General features: G+C 39.7%; 1 protein-coding gene across 1 annotated transcript in view; it reads left to right on the forward strand.

Moving 5' to 3' along the window:
- Positions 1-27,879, forward strand: part of LOC115633419 (eye-specific diacylglycerol kinase) — a 51,353-nt gene that overhangs the window by 9,587 nt on the left and 13,887 nt on the right. The window contains 2 exon segments of the mRNA XM_030530878.1: positions 20,068-20,206; positions 21,720-22,128. Coding sequence (XP_030386738.1) covers positions 20,068-20,206; positions 21,720-22,128 — 548 coding nt within the window.

Here is a 27,879-nt window from a genome sequence, read left to right on the forward strand (position 1 = left end):
TACAATTTATTCAACAAAGCATTGCACTGTGTTTCTTATTTACTTATACGAGTAAAGAGTACACAAACCAAGTTTGTGGTCCATCGGCTGATTAAAAATATTTGTTTGTTTTTTTTTCGGAGAAAACTTTGAATTCCCTCTTCTTTCCCCCATCTGGGGTTTGAATTTTCTCCAGCAATGCTCGTTTACGGGCTTCTTAAACATTTTATAGCGCAATCAGTCAGGACAAACTGCAGTTTATAAAGACAGGCATTAGAATATGGACAGATATTTCAATAGTTTTCTTGGATTTTTATTTATTTATTTATTTGTTCTATTCTGAAGTCAAACTGCTTACATTATCTGGTGAGTCTTTCATTAATTAAAATTATGCAAAGAATTTATCTTCCGACTTATCAACTTTTTTTATTTGTAGGAAATTTGTATAATACTCAATAATTTAACAAATTGGATATTCCTTATTTGATAAACAAAAAAAAACATTTTGAATAGAAATTCGAAGCTTTTTTGCGAATTGTTGCATTAGCGGGAAGCCAAAACAGATCATTTGCATTTCTAAGAACTAATTCTCTCTGATGAAAACTGCTCACATTTATGTTGCCTTATAATGCCAACTATCTGAAATACTCTTCGAATCTTCGCTATATTGTATGATTTAATCAACTTGAAGTGTTTGAACAACTTGGTTGCCTTTTTGAGACCTTTTAAAAGTTGTTTGTCGGCAACTTTGGTTGCATGGCTTGTTGGAATGATGTTGCCATCAACATTACTCGCAACAGCTAGCAACATTTATTACAGAACGTAATGTTTTTATCAAATAATGTAGGTTTCAAGCAATACTTGTATGTTTCATCATCACTTATTTTCGGTGTTTTGGGAATTCCCTAAGCACTAATTGCCTTGAATATCGAGGGCGTGCTTCAGATAATTTTGCTGAGTGTAAAGCGGAGGCATGTCATTGTTTCATTTCGCCAGAAAATCGCTAATTCAGACTACCGAGAAGCGTTTTATTAATATTAATCATACGCCGCATAAGGTGTGGAGAAGAAGCAGAAGAAGAAGACGAACAGTAGAAGAACTAGCAGAAGAGGTATGTACTCGTAGCTTTCGAGGGTGGCCCGCAGCGGCAAACGGGCTTATCAGCAATGAGAGAATAATGCCAACAACAATTGCACAACAGCCGCCCAGTAACCAAATATTCAAATAAGATAACAAATAAAAGCCCAGCCAGAGATGGAGATGGGAAGCGGTGGAAACGATGGAGCAGAGTGGGGGCGAAGAGCCAGATGGAGCTACAAACAGTAAGAGATGTTGCTGTTGCCGCTGACGCAAGTCACGACTTGCAACAAAAGACGAGGGCAGCAGCAACAACAACAACAACAACAACAGGCATAGCAATAAATTCTCCTGCTGCTGCTGCTGAAAAATAAAATGATTCTTTTTTTCAAATTGTTAACGTCAGCGTCAGTGCCGCAAGGTTTTGTGTCTGCGGCCAACGCAATTAAGTTTATTTTAAAAAAAAATACAAAAACAAAACACAAAAAACGAAAATGCAGAATGAGCTGCACGCTGGCTGGGGGCGTGTGAGTGAGGAAGCAACTACGTCACAAAGACGGCGCAAAAAAAATGTTGAAATGCAGATTGAATGGCACAAAGCAAAACAAAGCAGTGGCGGCGTCGGCGTCCGCATCTAAAAATGTCACCGAAAGGAAATGTGAAGAAGAAAGAAGAGAAAAAAATATAACACATGAAAAACGGGCGCGACAAAACCAACCACAACAACAACAATAACGTATTAAGAACGTCACACACAAAACTCACCACAGCGCTGCCACCAGCATCGAAGCAGCCGGCAGCTGATCAGCAGCAACAACAACAACAGCAGCAATAGAAGACAGCGCACAGTGGAACATTGCGACAAAGCAGATGTCAGTCTCATTGAACACTCTATAAGCCCTTTGCAACATGTTGGTATCAACATTAAAGACAATAGTTGGTCAAATGCTGCCAGCAACAAAAAACTGAAGAGTTAGCAGCATGTGCCATCGACATGAAACGCCATAGTAAGCAACATTGCTGAAAATTAAAAATATCGACTAAAACAAGAATTGTTCTAATCTGAATCCATCAATATGACTTAATATGCAGAGTAGCACAAGTTGGGTGCCATTTGGGGACACTATAAAACGTAAGAGACTCAAAAATTGAGCATGCAAGCATAAGTACAAAACATAAATGGCAACATGCTGTCATCAACGTTTACTAAATATAAAGCATCTTAATCATTATCTACATGCTGTCATCAGCATTAATCCTAATAAGTAGTTGGAAAAATGTTCCCATTAACATGAATCGCAATAGTTAGTAACATTGCAGAAAATTAAATATTTCTGAATCTACTAAATATGATTAAAAATGCAGAATACCACAATTTGGGTGCCATTTAACTTATTATATATAAATGAAGATTATTAATTTATTTAATTCCAAGAGCAATTTAGTAATAATTAAATATGATTTTCTTTTTTTGACATTTTGAAAACCTGGCTTAAAAAGTGGCTGTTCAAAGAAGAGTGAGCTTGACGGAAGAACTATTAAGCGAGTGTTCGACTGTATGAGCACCTAAAACTTTTGAACCATAACAGCTAGACCCTATCCAAACTTGCTATGAACTTATATAAAGCCTCATTATTTTATACAGCTGCCGTAGGACCAATCGGTTTATCAAAATACCTGAACTCACAGAAATGTTAATGTAAGAATATTCGACTATATTGTGAATTTTCTTTCATAAAGTTTATTTGAGTTCAATGGCTGTTGATGGTGGATACAGAATATTTGAACTATTTACTTGATCGAATCGGGGGAACGGGGATAAACGTCCGTTTAGTCTGTTTGCCCCACTGTGCCGCACCGAGGTGACAAAGCGCCAAGTTCGCCTGCTTGTGGGTGCCCGTTGGCTGTTGGCGACTGCGTCACAGCACGCGCTGATCCGCTCTGTTGCTGTCGCTGCTGCTGCCTACGCAGCTGCAGACGCTGACGTCGACGCCGACGTCTGCCGGCTGACTGGGCTGCTGACTGTGGCTAGCTGGTTGGGTGGCTGGCCGCGTCTCGTTGGCGGCTGCCGCGTTCAGTTGCTGTGTGTTGTTTGGCGCGCCGCTAGCAAAGAGCAACAAAGTGAAGAAACGTGCGTTGAGAGTGTGGATGCGGATGCGGACGCGGGTGCGGGTGCGCTCTCATCTCCAACGCGATCGTGAACGTGAACGTGAGTGTCGTCTCCGTCTTAGTCGTCGTTGTTGTTGTTGTCAAATGTCGCATACAAATATTGTGGAAAACAAGTGAAAAGCTGTGTGCCTTTATTCTTTTCATGTGCCGCGCAGAGTGTCAAAAAATAGTCAGTCAGAAGCGACTCGAAAACAAAAGCCGCAGACCTGATGGTGGAGGCGCGGAGGTGGGCTAAATTGCATTCAATTTAACGATTGAGAGAGTGACAGAAGAGAGAGAGAGAGAGAGCAGCGATATAATTATTGTTCTTCTGCAGTCTCTAATGTCAAATGAATCAAAACAATTTGCAAATGTTTTGTTTGTTGTTTATTGTTTGTGACGTCATCCGCGCAGATTTTTCTTCATGTCAAAGTGCGCGCACATGGGTTAATTGAAGGCGAGCACTTGAATTTTTGAAGCGATTCGTTATGGTTATTGTAGGTTTAGTTTTTTCTGGTTATTATTGTTTGATTGCATCAATATAGTGGTTGGCAACAAGCTGCCGTCAACAGCATAACAGCGTAATAGTTGGCAGCATTTGGGTCTCAACATTTGCCAGCAGTTGTCCCAATTGTTTAGCTGCATGCTGCCATCAAAATCAATCACAATAGTGGCAAAGATGCTGTCATCCACATTAGTCGCAATATTTGGCAGCATGTTGGTCTCAACATTCACTATTCAGTAAGCAGCATGTTGCCAACAGCAGTTGTCCTAATTGTTTAGCTACATGCTGCCATCCACATTATCACAATGGTTGCAAAGATGTTGCCGTCAACATTAATCGCAATAGTTGGCAAGCAGCCCACCAACAACAACAACTACAAGAACTACAAGAACAACAAAAACCGCTCAACACAATAGCATTTTGGGCGGCATGTGAACCAACCGGCCAGGCTAACTGCCAGCCATGACATTTCAAGAATTTCGCACTCATTTAAAACGCCGCAATGTTGCCGGCTTCCCACACAAAAAAAAACACACATACATACTATACATATGTGCATATATAAATAAATATAGTACATGGCACCATATGTATGAAAACATATAAACATGCAAATCAACATGCCAATATACATATGTATGCGTGCATCTCTCCCCCTCCTCTATACCCTTCAGCCAAGCGAAGGAACAATTGTTATCCGGTCATCTATGTAAGAGTATGTCCTGCAAAAAATCTGCCTGCATGAACTCCAATATCGTTTGCACCAACAACGTCACCGATTCCAAATGTTTACTGCATACTCTGCTTATTAGTATGCAGCTCAAGTTTTCTAATAGACCATATCTAAAGCATAGAAGCGACCGCTTGAATAATCCTATGTTATAGAGAAATACAAGTATTCATTATTGCGGAAGAACTTTAAAGTAGTTGACTTTATTATAATGCTATGAGCACTGTATTATGTTCAATCCTTCAAAATGTCTCTGTATAACTGAAATATTCTGAAACTACAACAGCTAAAGACTTTCTATAGACTGTCTATGCTATACTGTTCAATACTGCATTTTGTCTGTCTGTATGAACTTAAATATTTCTAAATCTAAAACAGCTAAAGTCGGCAACTGGACTGTCTATAGTATACTGTTCAATGTCTGTCTGTATGAACTGAAACATTTCTTCATCTGCAACAGCTAAGAACTTTCTATGGACTGTCCATAGTATACTGTTCAATACTGCATTTTGTCTGTCTGTATGAATTGAAATATTTCTTAATCTGCAACAGCTAAAGACTTTAAACTCGGCAACTGAACTCTTTTAACCCATATACACATGAAGTGAAAGCAGACTTTCAATAGAGTCCACTATTTCGTTAAGCTGCCACAACAATGATCGATGTGGACACAACAAATGTAATATGAAAGCCTTGAGATGTACAACAATATAATCTATGGCAAATATTCCTATCGTTTAGAAACGTTAAGAAACTCTCAACTCCAGGATATTATATCACATCAGCTAATTTTTCAATAAATCTAACCAAATTACTATATTACGAAAGTCCGAAATTAGGCCGCATGAATGTAACAAGCAAAAAATATTCCGTTGAGAAGCAATAATTGCAACTAAATATAGGGTCAAAAGTCTGTGAAATCTTTCTCAAACCATCACTGTCTTATGAAATCTTTAAGAGAGATTCCCAAACTGAGTAATACTTTGGAGACCACATTCGTAATTTTTGTAGCTTTTCTGGAATTATTGAGTTAACTTAAATGGCTTTCGGAATAATTTTACAATTGAATACCCAGTTTTTTTTTTTACCATTTCGAATCGTCCATTGAAGTGAGTATTCCCGAACCTAATAGTAATACATAAAATACCATTCCACACTTTTTGTAAAATGTTTTTCGGGCCAGAATTTCTTTGGTGTTTGGATCCTCAAAAAAAACTTTTGTTTTTGTTTCCACTTTTTTGTGAGTTATTTAAAGAATAGTTGTGCGGAATCGAAATTGGTGAATGTTTCCATATCCAAAAATTCAACAGTTGAAGTGTTGTGCCAGGAGGAGATGCCAGAAGGAACTCTTAAAACGTTCCATTTAATTGATTTGCGTAATTGAAGACATTTAACAATTTCGAGGATCAAATACAGAAACGGAAAAATACCTTTTTATTTTCAGAATAGTAACAGTACTTATAACAATTCTCTACGTGATATCTGAACATAATGGCAATAGTATGGGGAAGGGTATGTGATACTAGATATGCTCGGCTGTGCTCGACTCGAGCTGTCTTACGTATTGTTTGATTTATTATACTATTTTTGGTTTTGCTTGTCGCCGCTATATTTTGCTTGCTGCTCTTGTTGTTGTTATTGTTGTTGTTATTGTTGTTGTTGTTGGCATTGCTGCAGCAGCTGTGCTGTGATAGAACATCACGAGGCAGCAGCAGCAGAAGCAGCTTTCCACTTCTCCACTTTCCATATTACGCATACGCCACGTGCTGCAATCTGCCGGCACTCCCCCCTCGACAGCCGCCATCTCTTAATCTTTGGGCAGCCATCGAACCGTTTCATTTCCAGTTCAAATTTATGAGCACATAATAAATTTAATAAAATAATATACATTTGCACAATGGCCGCCCTTTCGGCGCTCACCTGTCGACACGCTTAGACGTCGACGTCCGCGTCTGCGTCCGCGTCCGCGTCGACGTTGGCGGCAGCGTCGCGTGCTTTTTGGCAGCCAAAAACAACAAAAACAGCAATAAGAACAACAATCATACAAAAACAAGTAGAGAGAAAACAAAAATTAAAAGAAAATATTGTATGTTAGGTTTTAAAAATAAATATCAAGTCACACACATGTTTTAGATTTTAAATGTTTAACTTTTTGCCAATGCTGTTGTTGTTGTTGCTTCTTATAATTAACTTAAGTATTTTTAGCAGAGAAATTAACAACAACAAGAAAAACGACGCCGTGCTGCTGCTGGCAACATAAATTAAAGAAAATAAAGAAAGCAAGCAAAAATTGTGAGAACACAAAGTATTTCAATTAAAATGCAAATAGAAATTGAAAAATTGAGCAACGGCTAAAAGTTGCAGCACCACTGCAGCCACCAACCACACCGAACCACACCGATCCACACCCCAACACCTATTACCGCATTCACAGAACTTGCTCGCATCGCAAATTTCTAAATCGCAAAATCGCGAACGTCGCCACAGCAAGAATTATGAAATGTTTTAACCGCAATATCGTTTCCCCTTCCCCCCTCTTTGCTCGCAGTCTCTTTCTCCCTCCTCCTCCCCCCCCCCTCTCTCTCTCTCTCTCTCTCTCTCTCTCTTGCATGTGATTCCTCTGGTTACCGTTTTGTGGTCGCGCCACATGTAATTGCAGCCATTTCATCTGATATTTATGTGCCTAGTTTTGGGCGCTTGCCCACGCGCTGATCATTAGGGGCGAGCAGCCGTACGACCAGGGAATACCCTCTAAAAATAAGAGTATTTTTGTGACGATTTCTACTCCCTCTACTGACTCTCAGTTCTGTGATAGTCTTACTAAATCGACTAATAAAGTAATCTGCAAAGGTTAGAACGTAAAAAAAAGATCTAGGGGTTCATACATGCAAACAAACAAACGCTTGAATATTAAAATTGTTGTATAGAAACGACATGAAAAGTTATGTGCTTTTCTTAACTCAATAATTATTGGGTGGAATCCTACTCCTGATTACTACAATCAAACAGCCTACGAACATTCAGTTCAACCATGGAAAATGAGCCTTTTGAGACTGGTAGAATCCATCATCACCGAAAAGTATCCATTAAAAACAGTAATACAAGTTATTGTTATCTTCTTACTTAATCTATAATTTTACATGAAATAGAATGATTCTCTATATTTTTTTTAATAAGCTCACATTTCAAATTGCAAAGAAGAGTTTGATACAGCTAGCTCTTTTGATCGCAGACTAATTGTGGTTCTTACAGTCGAACATAATCAAAGAGGCACCTTTAACCCATTGAGGGTATACAAATCTGGCTGTTTGTTCAACGAGCTCATTTACCACTGACTGTTTGCGCCCCAAAACCCACACGCAGGAGTCAAATTGCACAGAAGAGTCCACATACCAGGTTTGAGACTGCTAGCTCTTTTGATCGCAGAGTAATTGTGGTTCATACAGTCGAACCGTATCGAAGAGGCGCTCTATCTGCACCTTTAACCCATTGAGGGTATACAAATCTGGCTGTTTGTTCAATGAGTTCATTTACCACTCACTGTTTGCGCCCCAAAACCCACACACCCACACACACAGGAGTGGGGAGAGGCAAGCGCGTGACATTTTTATGGCAGACTTTTTACTCTTTTGCTGTTTTGCTGTTTTTGTTTGCACTGCGCGTGTTTTTTGTTTTACTTTCTGTGTTGCTTTTCTCTTCTTGTTTTTCATTCATAAATATTTAGGAACGCTGCTTTGCCTACTTCTATTATAAATTTTATTGTGCAATAGAGTTTAAACCGTTATGAGTTGTATATGAGTCTTTGTGTGTGTGTGTGTGTGTGTGTGTGAGGGTTTGTTTAGACAGCGTGCACGAAAAGGCCAAAAAAGCGACCGCTTGCCATTGGAGATTTGGCCTAAAAGTAGCCCCAATATGTATGTAGAGAATGTGTTTCCGGGATTTGGGGAAGTGGCAGAGGAAATGAACGCTTCAATTAATTTCCTATTGCCGTAATTTGTAATAAATGTTTTATTTTTTTGGGACAGAAATTCCGACCAAGATTTAGGTGCATAGGCGAGTGGAAATTTCTTTGAAAGTCTTAACTTGAAAGCTATTTTGACTTTTAAGCCTTCTTTAGAATGCCAACAAACTATATTTGTTTTGTTCAACGATTTGTTAGGCCTTAAACCAATTAATAATTAGGAAATGCACTCTTAAGTCTAATGTTTGTGTTTTGATAAACCTGCATTATTAGAACGAAATGTTTATTTCTAATGATAAGTGACTGTTTAACCAACAATTGACAGGAGAAGAATTGAATAAAGTTTATAGAAATCAAACCAAGCTGTAAACAATAACTTTTATTTGTTGCTGTCGCAATTCAACACATTTCTTGACCGTAACTCGAGCATTAGAGATGTTGTGGATATGTTTGGTGGATTTGGTAAAAGTCCATTAAATTCTAACTGCTATTTTGGCTATTCGCTAAAAACTCAAACCGTACACCACCTTCTTTGGTATTATATTCTGGTGTTTTATGCTCATTAGAATGTCTCCTCCCATCATCTCCACACATCATCTCCTCCCATCATCTCCTCTGATATCATCTCCACCTCGAACATCTACTTACCCATCATCAACTGCCCCATCATCTTTTCTCTCATAATCTAAATAAGACAGCTAAGGAAAAACAGACAGCTATCCTTTTAATTTAATGTTTCTAGATGAATTCCCAAACCTGAAAGTATTTCGAAGAATGTGAAATAAGAAAACTAACACTGCAAAATTCCGCTTTTTCAACAAAGACTTTAAACAATAAAATGTTGTGTTCTACATGCCATCCTGCTTTCACCACAGCATGAGCATGTTTCTTGTCGCACTAGGAAATAATAAATAATGAAATGGTTTTATTCGACGTCAGCAGACATTCGCATGAAAATTTCAAGCTCTGTAAAAAAAAGCAGATTATAGGAAAATGCATCCCCTACCACTCAGCAGTTAGCCGTTTAAATAGATGAGAAGCAGAAGAAAGGAGTCAGTTGCAGAAAGGAGTCAGTTGCAGTTCAGAAGTCGGTCGTCACAGTTTAAGCAGTCTAGATTTGATCATCGTCTTTAATATCTTTAATTAGTAGAATTCCAAGCCATTTATACCTTTTCTCAAGTAATATAATAAAACATTACATGTATGTACAATCGGAAACTACATTGTTTTTAGATGCAGATATGCGTTTCATCAATAAATGCAGATTATATTTGTATATGCCATCATCTCCTTAATAATTGTTTACCTTAAACAAATTGAAACTTATTTGCTGCATCTCGGAACACTGAGCTCTGCATTTCAATTAGGATTTACTCACGGGAATATATTCAGCAGGCTGGCCGCTTTGGCAAACAACCGTATTTTCTACTCAGAAATACACTTATTAGGCAGACTAATCAAACAATTCTGATGAACGCGTCCAGTGATTGATTCTTGCATCTTCTGGCAAAACCTATTTTGTTTCCTCCTTTAACGCTTGCTTGCATTTCTTTCTCTTGCACCGCTCCTCTGCTCTCCGTCCATCCCCATTTCAATTTCCTCGTCGTCGTTTGAACATCCTGCGCCATAATCTTGAGCACTTGAGTTTTGCTTACCTTGCTCGGACTACCTTCCTTGTTGTTGCCGTTGCTGTTATTGTTGTTGTTGTTGCTGGCCGGCCGGCTGGCATTCAACAAAATTTATCTTTAATTTTGCTAATTGTTGCCAAAGTTTCCCAAGACTAAGAATGTAAATCCGAAGCAAACAACAAATAGAAGAGCGAGGAAAAAGGAGCGCTGCAAAATCACGAAATGTGTCCTGCGCTGTCCTGCCCTGCCCTGCCTCTAGAGTCTAGTCTCCAATGTCCAATGTCCTGTGTCCACGACAGTGAGGGCAGCCTCAGTCTGTTGCTCGCTATCTATGAGCCGGCATCGTCCGTCCATCCCATCCCTTCCCGTCCCATCAGCGCGGTCGTCTGAAAAGTTTCTGCAAAATCTGAACGAACCTCCCACCGTCTTCTCAGTGCTTGTGCCCTGGTGTCTTGCTTATTGAAATGTTTGCCTGTCATGAGGCGTGTTGTTGTTGTTACTGGTGCGGGTGGTGGTGGCATCATCTCCCATCATCCCCCCCCCCCCCCCCTCCCGCATCTTCTCTCCCATCATCTTATCTCATTTTCATTGCACGCCCACCCAAAACGCTTAATGCCAATTAAGGATATTAATGTCGTTTGCAGCGATACTTGGCGCTCGTTTATTGTTGAGCTCCACTTCTTGCTAGTCACAATCCCCATCCCCACCCCCTTCCACTTACGCCCCTGCCCCGCCTGAAGTGTCGTTCAATTGCAGAATCGTATAAAAACGAAAATCGTAATGCAAGCCACTCATCTCCATACCTCAGCGTTCCATCCTTCCTTCCGTCCTTCCACACTTACACACTTGACAATTCACGTCTTCCGCTTCTTCTTCTGCTTCAGCTGGCGAATTTGGCTCTCATTCGGCCATTATTAATATTCATTAGCCCCTGAAAAATCTTTTCTTTAGTTTTTGCTTAGCGCTGCTCAACTCAAGTTGCCACCGTTTTCAATTGCAGGCAGGCAAGCTGGCTAACCAGTTCGCCAGTTCGCCAGTTGGCAGCCCATTAATCGCAATCTCAAAACCAAGTCACCGTCCGGATCATTTTTCATTCTCCTCGTCAAGCTCTCAAATGGACTTTTTCGCCAGCTTAAGACCTGCTGCAAATGATTGCCAACAGTTGTGGAAATATTCAAAAGTTCTATGCTATTGAATGGGAATAGAACTGACACATCAGCTTTGCATGGATGTTGGGTGGCAGGAGGAGTGGGAGGTGGAGGTAATCCAATCCCTCAATGGTTTAGGCCAAGAGCTTTCTCACAATAATTCAATGCCCAACAATTTCAATCTGTCTCTTCACATACGGATAATTAAAGCCGAAAGCATATTCGAATTGACAATCAGAGCTTTAAACAAATACAATTTAGGCGTTGAGGCAGCACTCTCAGTCATATTTCAATAATTTAGAATATATTGACAAACGACTAAAAAAAATACTGGGTCTCGCTTGATACCCTTACAAGTCTATGCTACGAAGTTTTAAATGTATGGAAAAGGAAAGTGAAAGTTTTGGTTTAAAAAAAAAGAGGGAGAATTCCTATTGTAGCACTTATTTAATACTATTAGAGATGTGTATTGTATCCATTGAAATTCTGGCTGATATTTTAATCCATATATAGTAGGAACTGAATGAAGGAGATAAAAACAACACTGCCTACCACCTTCTTAGGTTTTCTATTCTGGTGTTTTATGGGTATTACAATATCTGCTCTCCCATCATCTCATCTCCTCTTTCATCATCTTCTCTCCCATCATCTCATCTCCGATCATATTCTCTCCCATCATCTGTCTCTTTCTCCATAATCTTAATTAATTTTATACAACTTAGTTAATATGTGAAGATTTCACAGATCAGAGCAATTTAACGTCTAGCTGGCATGTAGGTTTACAGGGATCCTTGGAAAGTTGGTGATTAAAGGCAGGTAGCAAGGCTAAAAAATCTCTTCAGATCTTAGTATGTAAACACAAAAATAGTTCAGGAAGAGACATTTGGAAGGGTATACAAATATGGTACACTGATGACATCAATTTGAATAGTGTTCATCCTCTTGTTGTTGTTGTTCAGCTGGTTGGTTTCTTTCTTCTTCTTCTTCTTGCCGTATTCTTGTTTGCTATTCTTTATGTATAAGTATGTACTACTCGTACTTACATATAGAAATACGATACTACTTATACATCATATTAAATGTTAAGCCGAGTCGGTGAGCGTCGTTGCCGGGCTTTGCGGCTAAGCTGTTGCTGTTGCCGTTGCCTTTGCCTTTGCTGCTCAACGTTGCGTATACGCCACGTAATAATACAAAAGCAACAACCGCAAATGCCGTAACTGAGCTCCGAGATAATAAAAAAAAATAAAATAAAATAAGTGAAGAAAAGCAGAGAACGAACAAAAATAAAAATGCAAAAAAAATAAATAAAATAAAAATCAAAAAAAATATATATATTAAGACACACATTTTTATTTATCCATTTTGGCCATAGCCCCACCCCCACCGCCCTCACCACGCCCCAAATCAGATTCCACGTTAAACGATAATATTTTTATTGCGGCAAAGCAAACGGAAACGCAAACTGAGAAGGGGAAGGGGCGGTTAGGAGGGGGGGGGGGGGCGTGGCGCGGTAAAGCTCAAGATTTATATGTCTATTGAAGAAGAGGCGCAGCAGCCCATCGAAACGGAACGAGACGCAATGAAACGAAATGAAACGAAACGAAAAAATCAACTCAACTCAACGCAACTCAGCATAGAAATGCATAGAAAGTGTCATCATTATTGAAACGAAAATGTAAAAATATTTCAAGGTTTTTATTGATTTTGTCAACCCCATGGAGGGGGGGGGGGGGGCTCTAGGGGTGCTGGGGTGTTCTGGCTGGGTATTGTGGGTGTTAGGGTGGCTAGGTTGCCAATTGATGTGTCGTGGTCGTGGACGCGGTCGCGGTCGCCTTTCATTAATGGCAGCCAACAGCGTGCAGCATCAAAGAAAAGACAGGTGAGGGTCGCGGGGAGTGCGACGCCATAATTTAATTAACTGAATTCGAAATTAATCATATTTGAAATGAATTGCGTTCTACGTCGCTCTTTTTGCTGTTGTTACTGTTGTTGCTGTTGGTGTTTTTGGTCAGCTGCGCCATATCTAGACATAATAGCGCAACTCATTTTGGACGGCCATTCAAACACATCGAGCACGTGCGTGAGCGAGCGATTGTTTTGATTAGATGTCCAAAACAAATGTGCCCAAAAACAACAACAACGCGTAGAGCGCTTAAGTCATGCCAGCCCAACTCTTGAACACCCTGTACCCAGCCCCTAACCCACTGCAGCCATTTAGTTTTGAATTTATCGAAACATTGTGCTTAGATTTCGAGGTCTTATATTTTCAATTGCCTTAAAACCGAATCATTACTAATAGGAAATATTTGTGGTGAAGTAAAGAAAGTAAGGCTTTCTTCAAATTTTTGCAATTCCTTAAAACCTTATTACTAAAAGGAAATATTTGTGGTGAAGTAAAGAAATTAAATAAACGTAAAAATTTCCTCTAATTTTTGCAATTCCTTAAAATTTTATTACTTATTAAGAGGAAAGATTTGTGGTGAAGTAAAAAAAAATCAAAGCTTTTGAAAAGTCTTAGAATAATAACTCTGAAAAACATCGAAGCTATCGATAGCTATCAATTGTCTGCCAACTCGAGAAGATGCGTAATGCGCTTATAATTGAAGCTAACGCGATTAAGTAAGCAATGAAAAGCAAATAAACTTATTGAAAACTTTATGCTGCACGGTTTTGACTTTAAAGAGTTTCAACTTTTATTTGATTTCATATTTTTCAAGATTTTTCACACTTGGCTTGAATTGAAAACTACTTGCCAAGCAGCCAGCCAGCCAACCAGCCAGCCAGCCAACCAGCGAGCCAGGCAGATATTTGAAAAGTTTTCTCGTGTGCAGGTGAACGAGCTGGAGAACGCTCTCAACACAACAGCAGGACATAAATACCTTCTGATACATACCTACACACTATATATACTATATACATACAAGTATATATATAGCCACATAAATATGTACACACAATGAGCTACGCATTCCACTTGCGATTTGTTTTGTGTGTTATTGTCTGACCCTTTGTTCGGGGTCTTTCTGTTGCCTTTCTGCTACAAAGAGGGAGAGATGTTTCTCTTACTGTTCCTGTTGTTGCTATTTCCATTGTGTTGTTGTTGCTGTTGTTGCGCCGTTAAATCAATCCATTGGCGACATGCTTCAGTTCAAATGCCATGCCAGATGTGGCCCAAAAAAGCGACTATATGTACGTATATACATACATACATATAGCTGTCTACTTTGTTATGGTCGGCAACTCGACCAACTCGACTCAACCAATTCCAATTGGCAGCCCAAGAGTGCTGTGCAAGAATGTGACTTTCAAATCACAGTCAAAGCTGCGACTGCTACTTATCAATCAGTGTGATTGAACAAATCTCAAGGTTACACTAAGATTTAATAATTGTCCTACCTAGGACAGATTTTTAATAGAGATTAGAGAAATAGGAAAATAATAAAGGACTGTGTCAAGCTGACATATATGTATATATAATCATGGGGCTGGAGATGCTTCCTTACATTCAGTTTTTTCGAAATACAGATTAAAAATTAATTAGAAAACCTCACATGGATTAGCACATGAAAATTTAGAAAAACCTTTTTAATTAGACAGTTTTTCAGTTATTTTGAAATATATATTGGAAATATGGTTAGAAAAACGTCTGATGGATCAGCAGCTGACAATTTGAAAACACCTATTTACTTAGAGACTGATTTACTCGTATGCAGGGAGGAGAATTTGCGGACTTCAATTAACACATTTTAAATTAATTTAAATAAATCTAGCTACGCTTTAAATTTTGCTTGGCTCAGTAACGTATGGAAATGTCTTCAATAACAAAATATACTAAACCTTTAAGTGAAGCAACAACTTTTCATGTTTCATTAAGGGCTTAGAGCCTAACCAGTGCTTACTTTTTAAATACATATTTTCCACAGTTTTAGGCTCTGAAATGTAATCATTTCTTTATCCGGCTATATGTTTTGAAGCCTGAAACTTGATAGAAACGGTTGGACCCACAAGAACCAGACTTGCCATGTGGAGTTTTTTTTTTTCTTATGTTCAGGTAGTAGAGTAGAATAGAGTATAGGGTTGTTGCATTCAAGTTCTGCTATTTTGGTCACAGCTGGTATTTCAGAAAAACTACAGCACTGGGCATAAAAATTGCTAAAATTGGCAACACTGCTGCTGCTACTGCTGCTGATGGTGATGATCGTCTGTCCAGTTGTCTGTCCAGTTGTCTGCCTTGTGTCATTCCAAGCATTCTGATATCAACACCTACATAAGCCGCAAATTGATTTGCAATTCAATTTCAGAACTCTGCCTTCAACGTTTGTCTCCTGCCTGCCTCCCTTCCCGCCATCCCGCCATCCCGCCAGCCTGCCGTGACTAATGTCCCCAACCACTCACACTGTCGCACTCACACACTCACACGCTGGCATTGTTTGAATTATTGCGATTTGAAAGGCATTGCGATTTGAACCTTTGACATGATGGCGGGCATGAATGCTAAAAATAAATGCTTCCCTTCCCCTCTTCTCTCCCTTCGCCTGTTTAGTCATTTAACCCGGTCTGGGGTCAGGGTTCAGGGGTCAGCAGCGAGAGCTACTTAACGCAAAATTGTGCAAATTATGTTCATCATTATCGTCATGTGTCTGTCATTATGCGCGCCACATTAAGCCACAAATCAAGCATGATTGCCAAAAATAAACAACAACAAAATACGAATAAATAATTGAGTGGTTGTGGGTGCGACAAAAACAGCGCGTAAAACGCGCCGAAGTCGCACCGCTCACAGGTGGAATTGAAGTGCCTTCGCTTTCTACACATATACGTGTGTGTGTGTGTGTGTATAAAAATATGTAGATGTGTGTAAATACATAATGTTTGCCACCAATGTGGACTTTGCCTTCTGGGTGTTTCGGGAGTTCTGCTCCACTGGCTTTGTTGGCTTTTGTTGGCTTGATTGGGCTGATTGGACCGATTGGGTTGCTCGGGTTAGTTGGAGTCCCTAACTGACTGCCATAAACGCTGGCAAAGTGTAAAGCGTGTGACAACCCAATTGACATGCAAATCAGATGTTGTTCTAGCGGCACCCTGCAATTTCGACAACAATTGGATCAACAATTGCCACAGTGGCGCTCTCCTATGACGAAAAGCACCATGAACCACCGATGATATCGTTCGTTACTGCGAAGTTCCGCTGTTCGTTTTAAAGGGTTCGAGTGGATGGCGGGTGTGTGGGTGGCGGGTGGCGGGTGGCGCTTGCTTGTTGTGCTCATGTGAAATCACAATTTTTGTTTTCATCTGATAAGAATTTAATTACAATGCATATACAAATGTATACAAATGTATTAAGCACTCGCGCACACACACACACACACACACACTGATTCTTTGTGTATGTGTGTGTTGGTGTGTTGGTGCCGTGCAAATAAAGCAAGCGAACAAGTCTGCGTGTATCTCTAGGCTATCTTTATTCGCCATAATGACAGTCCCAGTCAGAGTCAGAGCCAGAGCCAGAGTTCCAATCAGAATCAGAGACAGCGCCAAAAATCGAGTCACCAATGCCATCGTCAGAGCCAAAGGCAGAGAACGATAAATGCGCGAATTAAGCGTCGGCCGCACAAAAATGTGCAACAGCAACAATAGTACAACAACGAGCGGGAAATAAAAATACAAAAAAAATATATATATAAAAAACGCCAGTGCAAGAGCCAAGCAACAAGCAAAAACAAAAACAAATATTCAAACAAAAAACCCAAAGCAAAGCCAAAAGTGTGTAATGAAGTGAAGTGAAATGAAATGAAATGAGCGTGGATCGAAACAAAAAGGCGGAAGGAAGCAGGACCAAAAGGAGCAGCTGAAGCAGCGCAACGGTAGTAACAACGGCGTTAAATTGGAAAACGTAGCGGCAAAATTGAAACGCAGCAGAGCAACAGCAGACAGAGAGAGAGAGAGAGAGAGAGTGAGAGAGAGAGAGAGAGGGGCGAGCAGAGATACAGACTCAGCCACCTACCTGGACAGACGAAGGCAGCAGAAGGAGGCGACGGTATTGGGGCTGCAAAATAGGAAGAAGAAACAGCAGAAGCAGCTGAGGAAGAAGAGAAGAGAGGGGCTAGAGGCTAGAGCAAGCTGCCATGTTCATATCTTATTTGAACTGTGACAGCGACAACAACAACAATAACAACAATAGCAACAACAACAACAGTATCAATAATTCGCATGGCAGTCCACAGCTGAGCGTCGGCAGTCGCAGCAGTGCTGGCAGCGGCAGTTTCAGTGGCAGCGAAACTCCACCGCCGCCACTGCGACTGTCAGCGAACAGCAACAGCAACAACAACAATAATAACAACAACAGCAACAGCAACAGCAACAATGGCGGGCTATTATCCATGGAACGTTTGCTGCATGCAGTGCGCGAGGAATTTCAAACGGAAGATGAAAGCGAAGGAGCCACCAGTCGCAGCAGATCCAGCAGTAGAAGCAGCAGCACCAGCAACAACAATAACAACAGCAATGATAACGAGCAACAACTGCTTGCATTTGCTGGCTGCTCTGCCACCAACACTGACATCGCTGCCTGCGCTGCTGCGCCGCCGCCGCTTGCGTTGCGTCGCTTTCGACGCAGCTCGATTGGCATGCAAAGAAAATCGGCGTTTCGTCAAAGGAAACTCGACTCATTGGGCGCCTTTCGCCGCAAGAGGTGAGTGGAGTGTGTGGAGTGAAAAGGGGGTCGGGGGTCGGGGGTCGGGGGTGTGAGTGGCTGTGCTGACACATCCAATGGACAGCAGCAATTAACAATTCCGACAACATTTTTGACTAACATTCAAACACTTTAAGTAGAATGGAAGCTAAAAGCCACTCTTCACCACAAAACAAGCAAAAGTAAAGCTTAGCTTAATATTTGCTACTTTTCCACTATTAATGGATATTAAAAAGTTTTCAAAAATAGTTGTACTATCACGTTTAAAATAATTGCAAATCTTCTCGCATTAATGCAATGGCAATAAGTTTTCGAAATGGCAAAACACTGACACAAGTTAGCAGCACCGCAGGAGAAGCTTATGCCCTTCTTTTAAAAAAAGCTCAGGATGTAATTTCATTTATCAAAAAAATGTCTTCATTAGTCTTATTTCAAAGAAACATATTGTCAAATAGATCAATAGATCTTTAGGCTAAAAGCACTTTCTCTGACATTTAAATGCGATATTTGACTAAATTGGCATCCCAAATTGTGTTTTGAAGCCGGAAACATGGCTAAGTGCGCATGAAATCGAGAATTAATGCCTTTTGACTATCGGGTTCTATAAAAAAAATTCGCTTTAATCGCTTAATGTTTGCTAATTACAGCGTTCATTTGGAGGGGACAGCTAAAGCAGATTAAAATTATTTTCCATACATATCTAAAACTCATTTAACACTAAAAAAAAAACAACGAAAAACACAATCATCCGAGCCATTTCGCTTCACAGTTTCGAAAAGAAACGAACTTGCAGTTTTTGAAAACGTTATTCCGCCGCGAAAATTGTCGGTTTTGCGTATTTGTGAACGCGAATCTATTTTATGGTTCAACTATGGAGTCAATAAACGAAACAAATTCTCCACCAACAAAAGTAGCTCAGTAAGATTAGATTATTATATAAAAATCATTTTTTAAAAAAACCTTAAATGCCATAAGAACTGCGTGAAAGACTTGACTTCGCTTGGAAAGTTTTTCTCACGAAGGAGAACTTGCTGACTTTACTTAACAAGTTATTAAGAAAAAGAGCTATTACGAGGGATTTATCAGTTACTCAGAAATGTAAAGTGAAGACGGTAATTATTTCTATATACTCGTAGGTCGAAGGCTACCAAAAAGACTGCAAGAAATAGTAAATATAATAAAAAAATACAATACAAAATCCAGGATACCATATATGCCTTAAACATTTATTTAGATTCCCTTTCCAAATAATGTTATTATCGTACTTAGAATCGATTTCAATTCTCGTTATTTAATGGGAATTGTCATCAAGAGATTTATCCTCACCTCCATTCTCATGGAGCCGTGTACTTATATTAAAAACTAAAAGTCTTGAGTCTTGTAAATAAAGCTTTAATTAAATTACATTTCTATTAACTTAAAATGTATTTTAAAATCTTTGACTACTTAATTATAATTTAGAAGTGGTTCCGAAGGACTCTGATTGTCAAAGCTATTTCTTTCACTACAAGTAGTTTGGTAAATTCTACTTAGGAAAAGCAGATCATTTTTTCAGATCGCTTTTCAGTGAAAATGAATTTCCTATTGTTATTTAAAAGCTGTTTCAAAATTTCGATTTACTTAGTTTTTCTTGTGAAACATGTGTTTTCCTAAAATGTTTTGTTACTTGTGGTTTTTTTTCATAAAATTAGCTACAAATACTTTCAAATAAGAATAAGTCATCACTAGACTCGTTCTACGCAGTGACGAAGTGTGCTGTAATTTTTCAGAATTTCCATCGTTCTGGCGATTATTTCGTTTGTCGAAAGTTGGCAGCAGATTGGTGGGGGGAATGCGTTCCTGCAGTTTTGCCAATGAATGCACGCGCTGTTGCCATTCCAGGGAGGGGATGGGGGATGGGGGATAGGGGATAATGCCAAGCATGACTGACAGGCAAAAGCAAAGGCAACAAATTTTTGATGCGCTTCAAATGACAGCCACAATCTATCTATCCATCTATTTTCAGTGCCAATCCAGCTGTGTGTGTGTGTACATATATATATATATAAATAGTCTTCTATATATATATTTGTATGTATGTATGTATTTACAAATACACGTATTTATCAATCATTTCGATTATTTAATGCGGCAGTCTTGAGCTCACACTTTTTGCACCTTCTCACCCCCTATCTGTCTCTCTCCCCATCTCTATTTGTAGACGCACGGCCTCATCGAGCAATGCCCGGCGACCGATTCGGATTGTGCCGGACTGGACGGAGAATGCGGTACAGGGGGAGCATTACTGGAAGCCCACATCGGCATCGGGCGATTTGTGCTGTTTGAACGAGGAGTGCATTGTAAGTGCTGCCCCATTTGTGGGCCAACTATCTGGCAAGTACACAAACACAATAATGACAGTGGCCCACGCGACGTATACGCAATATATTTCTGCGTGTGTCTCTGTGCGCCTGTGTGTGTGAGTGTGTGTGAGTGTGAGTGTGCGTGGGTTTGTCGATGTGTGGGTGTATGCTTGCTTGGCTTGAAGTATTTGCCAAATTCAATTAGCTGAGAAAAGAAGCAAACATGTGAAGTTTACATGTGTAATTTATTTATTGCGTGTTCATTCAACATTTTAGAGCTGCACGCACACACGCGCACCTCTCTCTCTCTACACACACAAACACACACACACATACGAGCACATACTGAGGCATGTCAGAGGCATTGAGAGAGAGGTGTCAAAAGTTGCCCGGTTTCTGTCCAAAGTTATAAGTGCCTTGTCACGCGGGCAATGAGCGTGTGTGTCCAAAACTTAAACGTGAGTTACAAATAAGGGACATCCATCGCGCATCCTTCCTTCTTCCCAGCCATTAATTTTGAATCATAACTGGGGGGGGGGGGGGGGGGGGACTCTAGAAATGTCTCCTTGCTTTAGTAGAAGTAATTCTAAGGCCTTCTTAAAACCTCGGCAACCCAATAGGAGCAAATACTTAATAAACTGAAAAGTTTATAACAAATAAGGGACCCCGACCAACCAATAAGTCCATCCAAACCCAAGAGCTGAAGTAGAGGAACATTATCCCTATTTTGAAAATAAGGTGATTGCAAAAAACCAAAGAAAATCGGCAAAAGTAACTGGAGATCAAGAGTGGAGGCTTTTTAGTAACATGCTAGGACGGCTTAAAAAAGATATATTCTTCTTCCAAAAAAACATATCACCCCACATAGTAGTTACTTGAAATAATGGTGGAGTCGACGGCACAGCAGCTAGAGTAATATATTAAATATATTATATACTTGTATGTTAAAGGGGTAGGGTAAAAATTATATATTAGCTTTGTGCAAGGAAGAAGGAAGCATCTGCGACCCCTTAAAGTGCATATATTCTTAATCAGCATGAGGAGAGAAATTGATCTAGACATGCCCGTCCATCTGTCCGTCTGGATGAACACCTGAATTTCGGAAACGACTGAGCACACACTCACCAAACTTGGTGTGTAGACGCTCCTAGTCTCTAGGCAACACGAGTTTATCTTATCTCTTTATTTTCATCCCCAGAATTTCATCACTACTGTCCACACATAAACTACATAAGCTTCATGTAGTAAACCAAACTTTGCATACGTAATCTATATACAATTATCTACTTTTGTTTCATCCAAATCGGTCAAATCTGAGATAAGTTATTAGCGAACTTTATCATCAAGTTAGCTCTTCTTCTTTTTGCTTCTGCTATGGGTGACAGGGTACAGGGTATTTCACTGTCGGGCTTGCTCGACTGTAGCGTTCTCATATATGTATGTGTTTTTTTTTATTCAAAAAAACCTTATGATCCATTTGGTAATCGGAACGTTCGGTAATGTTTTGCAGAAGAGCGGTCAACGCATGAAGTGCTCGGCCTGTCAACTGATTGCACATCAGAATTGCATTCCAATTGTGAATGAAAAGACTCAACTAGCATGTAAGCCAACATATCGGGATGTAGGAATAAGGCAATACCGGGAGCAGACGACAACACATCATCATTGGGTGCATCGCAAGATGGAGAAGGGAAAGTGCAAGCAGTGCGGCAAGGTCGGTTTCAAGACTATACTCGCATATTTACAAATAAGTATTTTATTTGACATTTTAAATAACGATAACTTCCTGCAGGCTGTACAAGGAAAGCTTTTTGGCTCAAAGGAAATTGTCGCATTGTCCTGTGCCTGGTGTCACGAGATCTATCACAACAAGGAGTCGTGCTTCAATCAGGAAAAAATTGGCGAGGAATGCCGACTAGGTAAGTAAATAGAATGTGTATTTTAGAAACTTGAACTGAAAGCTTGGACTCCCATCATCCAATCGTTAATCAGTCGATCCGTAAAGCTATGATCACACTTGCAAATAATTTGCACGCCAATTTGTCTTATTTTCCGAGTAGGCTTTGAAAAATATGCTTGTTGCGAAAAAAAAACCATATTGTAGTGTAGAATCCTATTAGTTCTAATAGAAAAGAATCAAATAGTCGTTCATTTCTAGCCTCAAAAAGCTACATTTAAACGTACAATTCCTATTAATTCTAATAGAAAAGAATCAAATAGTCCTTCACTTCCAGCTTCGAAAATGATCCTATAGAGTGATTTTTTTAAATTGAGGTTTTTCCCAAACGAAAATTATGTTCGTTAATGCACAAAAGTGTAACCAACTTTAGTTCCTTGATGATAGCTCTAAATGCTTAGACAACTTGGCTGGATAGATACTGACTTCAAGCTTTGATTGATTCCTAAACAGACTGATTCCTTGGCTCTAATATCATTATTTATTCCGATTTAAAATATTGCAAAACTTAAGCTTAGTCGGTCAGATTTAGATTAGATTCATTTCTAGAAATGTTACATGAATGCCAGGCTAGTGGTCCATTGATTTGATTTTCGTTCATAATTCGGGTTCTTCCAAAAATTAATAACTAAAACCTAGAGGTGTTGCAGGAAGTCGAAAGTAACACCAGTTCTCGTATTTATACTTGTATGTTGCTGTTCAAAGCCTCGTTTTTGTATCGATCGACATGCCTTAAAGCTTAGTTTTGCGATGAACTTTTTTCCATAAAAAAAATTGAGCTCTGTCCAGAAATGTCTTAAATAGGACTTTACACAGAGCTAGTACTTTCAGGCATTAGGTTCATTTGCAGAAATGGATGCCAGGTTTAGTGGTTCCTTGATTTGGTTCTGCTGATACGAAAATGTTCGTTCATAGTTCGAGTTCTTCCAAAAGCCACTTTAACAAGATCTACTTGTAGATGTGTTGTTGTTGTTAAAATAAAAACACCAAAAATTTAGCTCACCAGCCAGTCATTTAGTCTGTTAGGTTTTAGGCAAAATGTTTTCCTTGCTAGGATTTGACACAGTGCGCGAATTTTCGTACAAGTCTAGAGATTCAGGCTTCAGAGCCTTGGACCTTGCTGCTACCCTATCTTTTCTCTATTAAAAGTCCCTTTGACAAAAGAAAACAAGAAAGGAATGCTAAAGTCGAGCAGGCTCAACTCTTAAATACCCTGTACCACCCCACAAAAAAGTAATTAAATTAATTTAATTAAATTAATTAATTAATTTAATTAAATTAATTAATTTAATTAATTAATTTAATTAATTAACTAAATTAATTTAATTAATTAACTAAATTAATTTAATTAATTAACTAAATATTCCATGCATGCATAGATACATTTACATTTACATCAGAATCGTGCCTTATGCGTGTTTGTGTACTTGTACATATGTATGTATGTGTGCATTGGGTTATATGGCTATAACTTTCTTTCCGATCATTCTATCATAATGAAACTTGGTATACGGATATACAATTACTAACTGGATGTGTCTACCAAATTTTAGTTCAAAATTCCAAGAATTACGGGAGTTATAGAAAATCGTTAATAGAGGGGAGTGGGGGGGGGTGGATCAGAAAAAATGAACAAACTCGTCCTTTCTCGGTCTCAGGAGAATCTGTATACCAAGTTTGGTTATTCTAGCTCTTATACTTTCGGAGATCCTTGCGTTCATACAGACAGACAGACAGACAGACAGACGGACAGACGGACAGACGGACAGACGGACAGACGGACATGGCTATATCGACTCGGCTTGTCATGCTGATCAAGAATATATATACTTTGTGGGGTCTACCAAGCCTCCTTCTGTGTGTTCCATGTGCACTCGCACAAAACTAATATACCCTTGTACCCTTTGGGTACAGGGTATAAAAAGTGAAACTGTTCGCCTTTTAGTCACATTCTCCGTTAATCTTGTGTGGTTTTAAAAAATAAAATAAAAAGCGCAGAATATGGCTTTGCCTTTGGCCTACACTCTGCTTCTCTCATACGCTCCTTCCCGCTATTGTGTCGCTCCTCGGACACACACACACTCACACACACACACACATTCGCTCACTCACTCACTCACTCACTCACGTGCCTTATCTTGGCTGCACACGCCCAGCGTGCTGGCCCGACGCGTCGGTCGCGCCATTGTCCTTTGATTAATTATGTGACGCGCATGCAAATAAATTGCGGTCCGTTAACTTAATTAAAATTTGTGTGTTAAAAGAGCCGCAAGTTGCCACGAATTGTGGCACAGTTGGAAGTGCAGAAGCACACGCTCCTCTTTCTTTTTTGTTTTTCTGTTTGTTTGTATTTTAATCCTTTTTGCTTGTCCGCTCAGTCGGCTGGTTCGCCAGCTGTCATAGTTCATTGCATAGTTTCGGGGCGCAAAGACTGTGACACCCACCAGCCCCCCCCCCCCCCCCCCCCCCCCCCCCGCCTCTATCGGAGGCACCCTTTCAATTGTTCTCAAATTGTTACCTTTCGTTCGCTTGTACTCTTTACTTTTGTCTTTCTATTGTCTGGCGCTGTTGCTTCACAGATTGAAAGCCCACTGGAATGTATTTCGTGGAAATTAAAATTTTGTCCCACTAAGTCAATATACTTGTATATTTATTGTGCGTGTGCCTATGTGGGTGGGTGTGTGTGTGTGTGTGTGTGTGTGTGTTGCAAGCTTTGCTTGAGTTTTTCTTTGCATTGTTTTGCGACATCACAGCGGGCGCTCAGTTGACTTTTGTGTAATTGAGTTTTCTTCCTGCCAGTCTATTTTCCACTCCTGATGAACTGTCGTTGCCATTCATTGAGCTTCTTGTTAACACTCTCGAAAGTGGCAGCCGCCGCGTCCTGGCACCAGTGACCAACGAGACAATGTCAAGGCAATACAATGAAGCTCCAAATACAATTACAGTCGACACTAATTCCCTCTCTCTCTCTCGCTTTCTCTGCCTCTGCCTGGACAGCTGGCTTTTGAGCTAGGCATATCTCTTTCTCTTTCACTGTTGGAAAAATTCATCAAGTTTTGCGGACCCCTACTTGGCATTTGTTCGCAACCCTCTCCTGCAATTGCGAAAGTTATTGCTGCTGTCGTTGTCGCTTTAAACAGTCAAAAATTAAATTTCTGTCGTCGCCGCAACACCAAAATAACTCAATTAGCAGCAACGCCATCGCCGCCATCCATCGTCCGACTCGCATATATTTGTGTAATCAAATGCAGGAGCTGCAGAAACATCGACAGGAGCAGCAACGGCACGCAGCCAACATTGCCAACCATTTAACAGCCTTAATTAGCAACCAACACCCTCCCAGGGCCAACAGAGACGCTCGCAGCTCAACACACACACACACACACACACACACACGCACACACACACACACACACGTACACAGTTGTTGTTGACGTTGTTGATGCACGCCGCTGCGGGAGCGCCGAGCCATACACTGACAGAAAACGAATGTAATCCGAAATAAGCAAATAAGCCAGTAGCGCAGAGGGAAGCGGAGAGAAAGCACAATACAGTCCATACAGGCTAGTGACGAAATCACACTTCAGATTCTACTCTTGCAAAAAAGCGAAATGGCGAACCCTTCTTTTTTAGCTCAATGCTCATAACAGTTCGTCTATAAGTCCGCCGCCTTTAAGTGGTTCTACAAGTATATCTATATCCGCACTCCATTTCCAAGTTGGCCGTGAACTAAGGCCTCCCCCACAACCAAGAAGTTGCTAAGCCAGTAGCGAAGAGGAAAGAGAAAACATTTCGATACTTGTAGAAAAATGGGAAAGAAACTCAAAACAGTTATTCTATAAGTCTGGCGCCTTAAAGTGGTTCTACTTGTATATCAGCAAAACCTATTCCTAAAACCCTGTTGTTCGTCACCGTGTTTCGTCACTCCATTTCGGACTATGCAGAACGACCTTTCCCAGAACCAAGACGTGGAAAAGATGCAGCGAAAATAAATAAACGAATCAAGAATTTACACCGAAAAGGTTATCTTTTGGAACTTAGGTCTGATTGAATGGTTCGATATATAATATTTCCCTTTAAAGGTCTTCAAAGTAATTGGGACTTCAAAAAGCTTCCTTTGATTAGAGAGTCTGGGCAGGACTGCTTCTACAGCATGTCCACAATATCCGTTTTGCAGCAGTTACACCGAAAAGGTAACCTTCTGGAGCTTAGACCTGATTAATACTGATACTCACTATATCTAAAAAAGCCAAAAAAAAAAAATGGGTTTAATGGTTCGATATATAATTTATGTATTTATTTATTTTAATATTTCCCCTAAAATATTTTCGAAGCAATTGGGACTTCAATAAGCTTCCTTTGATTAGAGAGTCTGGGCAGGACTGCTTCTACAGCATGTCCCCAATATCCGTTTTGCAGCAGTTACACCGAAAAGGTAACCTTCTGGAGCTTAGACCTGATTGATACTGATACAATAACTAAAACAAGATAGAACGCTACAGTCGAGCAAGCCCGACAGTAAAATAGCCTGTACTCTCCACAAAAAAAGAAAAATTAAAAAAATTTAAAAAAAAATTAAATTAATTTATTAAATTAATTAAGACAAGAAAGGAATGCTAAAGTCGAGCAGGCTCAACTCTTAAATACCCTGTACCACCCCACAAAAAAGTAATTAAATTAATTAATTAATTTAATTAAATTAATTAACTAAATTAATTAATTAAATTAAATTAATTAACTAAATTAATTTAATTAATTAACTAAATATTAACTAATTAAATATAAAATATTCCATGCATGCATACATACATTTACAATTACATCAGAATCGTGTCTATGCGTGTTTGTGTACTTGTACATATGTATGTATGTGTGCATTGAGCCTGGTTATATGGCTATAACTTTTTTTCCGATCATTCTATCATAATGAGACTTGGTATACGGTTATATAATTACTAACCTAATGTGACAACCAAATTTTAGTTAAAAATTCCAAGAATTACGGGAGTTATAGAAAATCGTTAATAGGGGGGGAGTGGGGGGGTGGATCAAAAAAAATGAACAAACTCGTCCTTTCTCGGTCTCAGGAGAATCTGTATACCAAGTTTGGTTATTCTAGCTCTTATACTTTCGGAGATCCTTGCGTTCATACAGACAGACAGACGGACAGACGGTCAGACGGACAGACGGACAGACGGACAGACAGACGGACAGACGGACAGACGGACAGACGGACATGGCTATATCGACTCGGCTTGTCATGCTGATCAAGAATATATATACTTTGTGGGGTCTACCAAGCCTCCTTCTGTGTGTTCCATGTGCACTCGCACTAAACTAATATACCCTTGTACCCTTTAGGTACAGGGTATAAAAAATGGGTTAAATGGTTCGATATGCTCGTATGTGCCTTGGAAGATTGTCAAAGCCGGCTCATGTGTACGTACTGCCCCTAGCTAGACCTATTTAGCACTGCAATTGAGGCTTCATTTAAATAGAGAGTCTGGGAAGGACTGCTTTTTTTGCAGGGGCTACTCAAATAGATGGTCTGGGAAGGAGGGTTAAATTTCTTTTTACTGAGTTGTGACTTCCTTTTTTCGCACTGCATGATATTTTATTTGCGTTTTATGTCCGCTAAATTGAGTTAAAGATTGGTGCAACACTTTTACTCGCATAATGCATTAATTTGGTTTCGAATTAACTCGCTGACGCT

The sequence above is a fragment of the Scaptodrosophila lebanonensis genome, unplaced genomic scaffold, assembly GCF_003285725.1.
Source record: "Scaptodrosophila lebanonensis strain 11010-0011.00,11010-0021.00 unplaced genomic scaffold, SlebRS2 tig00001418-arrow-arrow-pilon, whole genome shotgun sequence".
Lineage (NCBI taxonomy): Eukaryota > Metazoa > Arthropoda > Insecta > Diptera > Drosophilidae > Scaptodrosophila > Scaptodrosophila lebanonensis.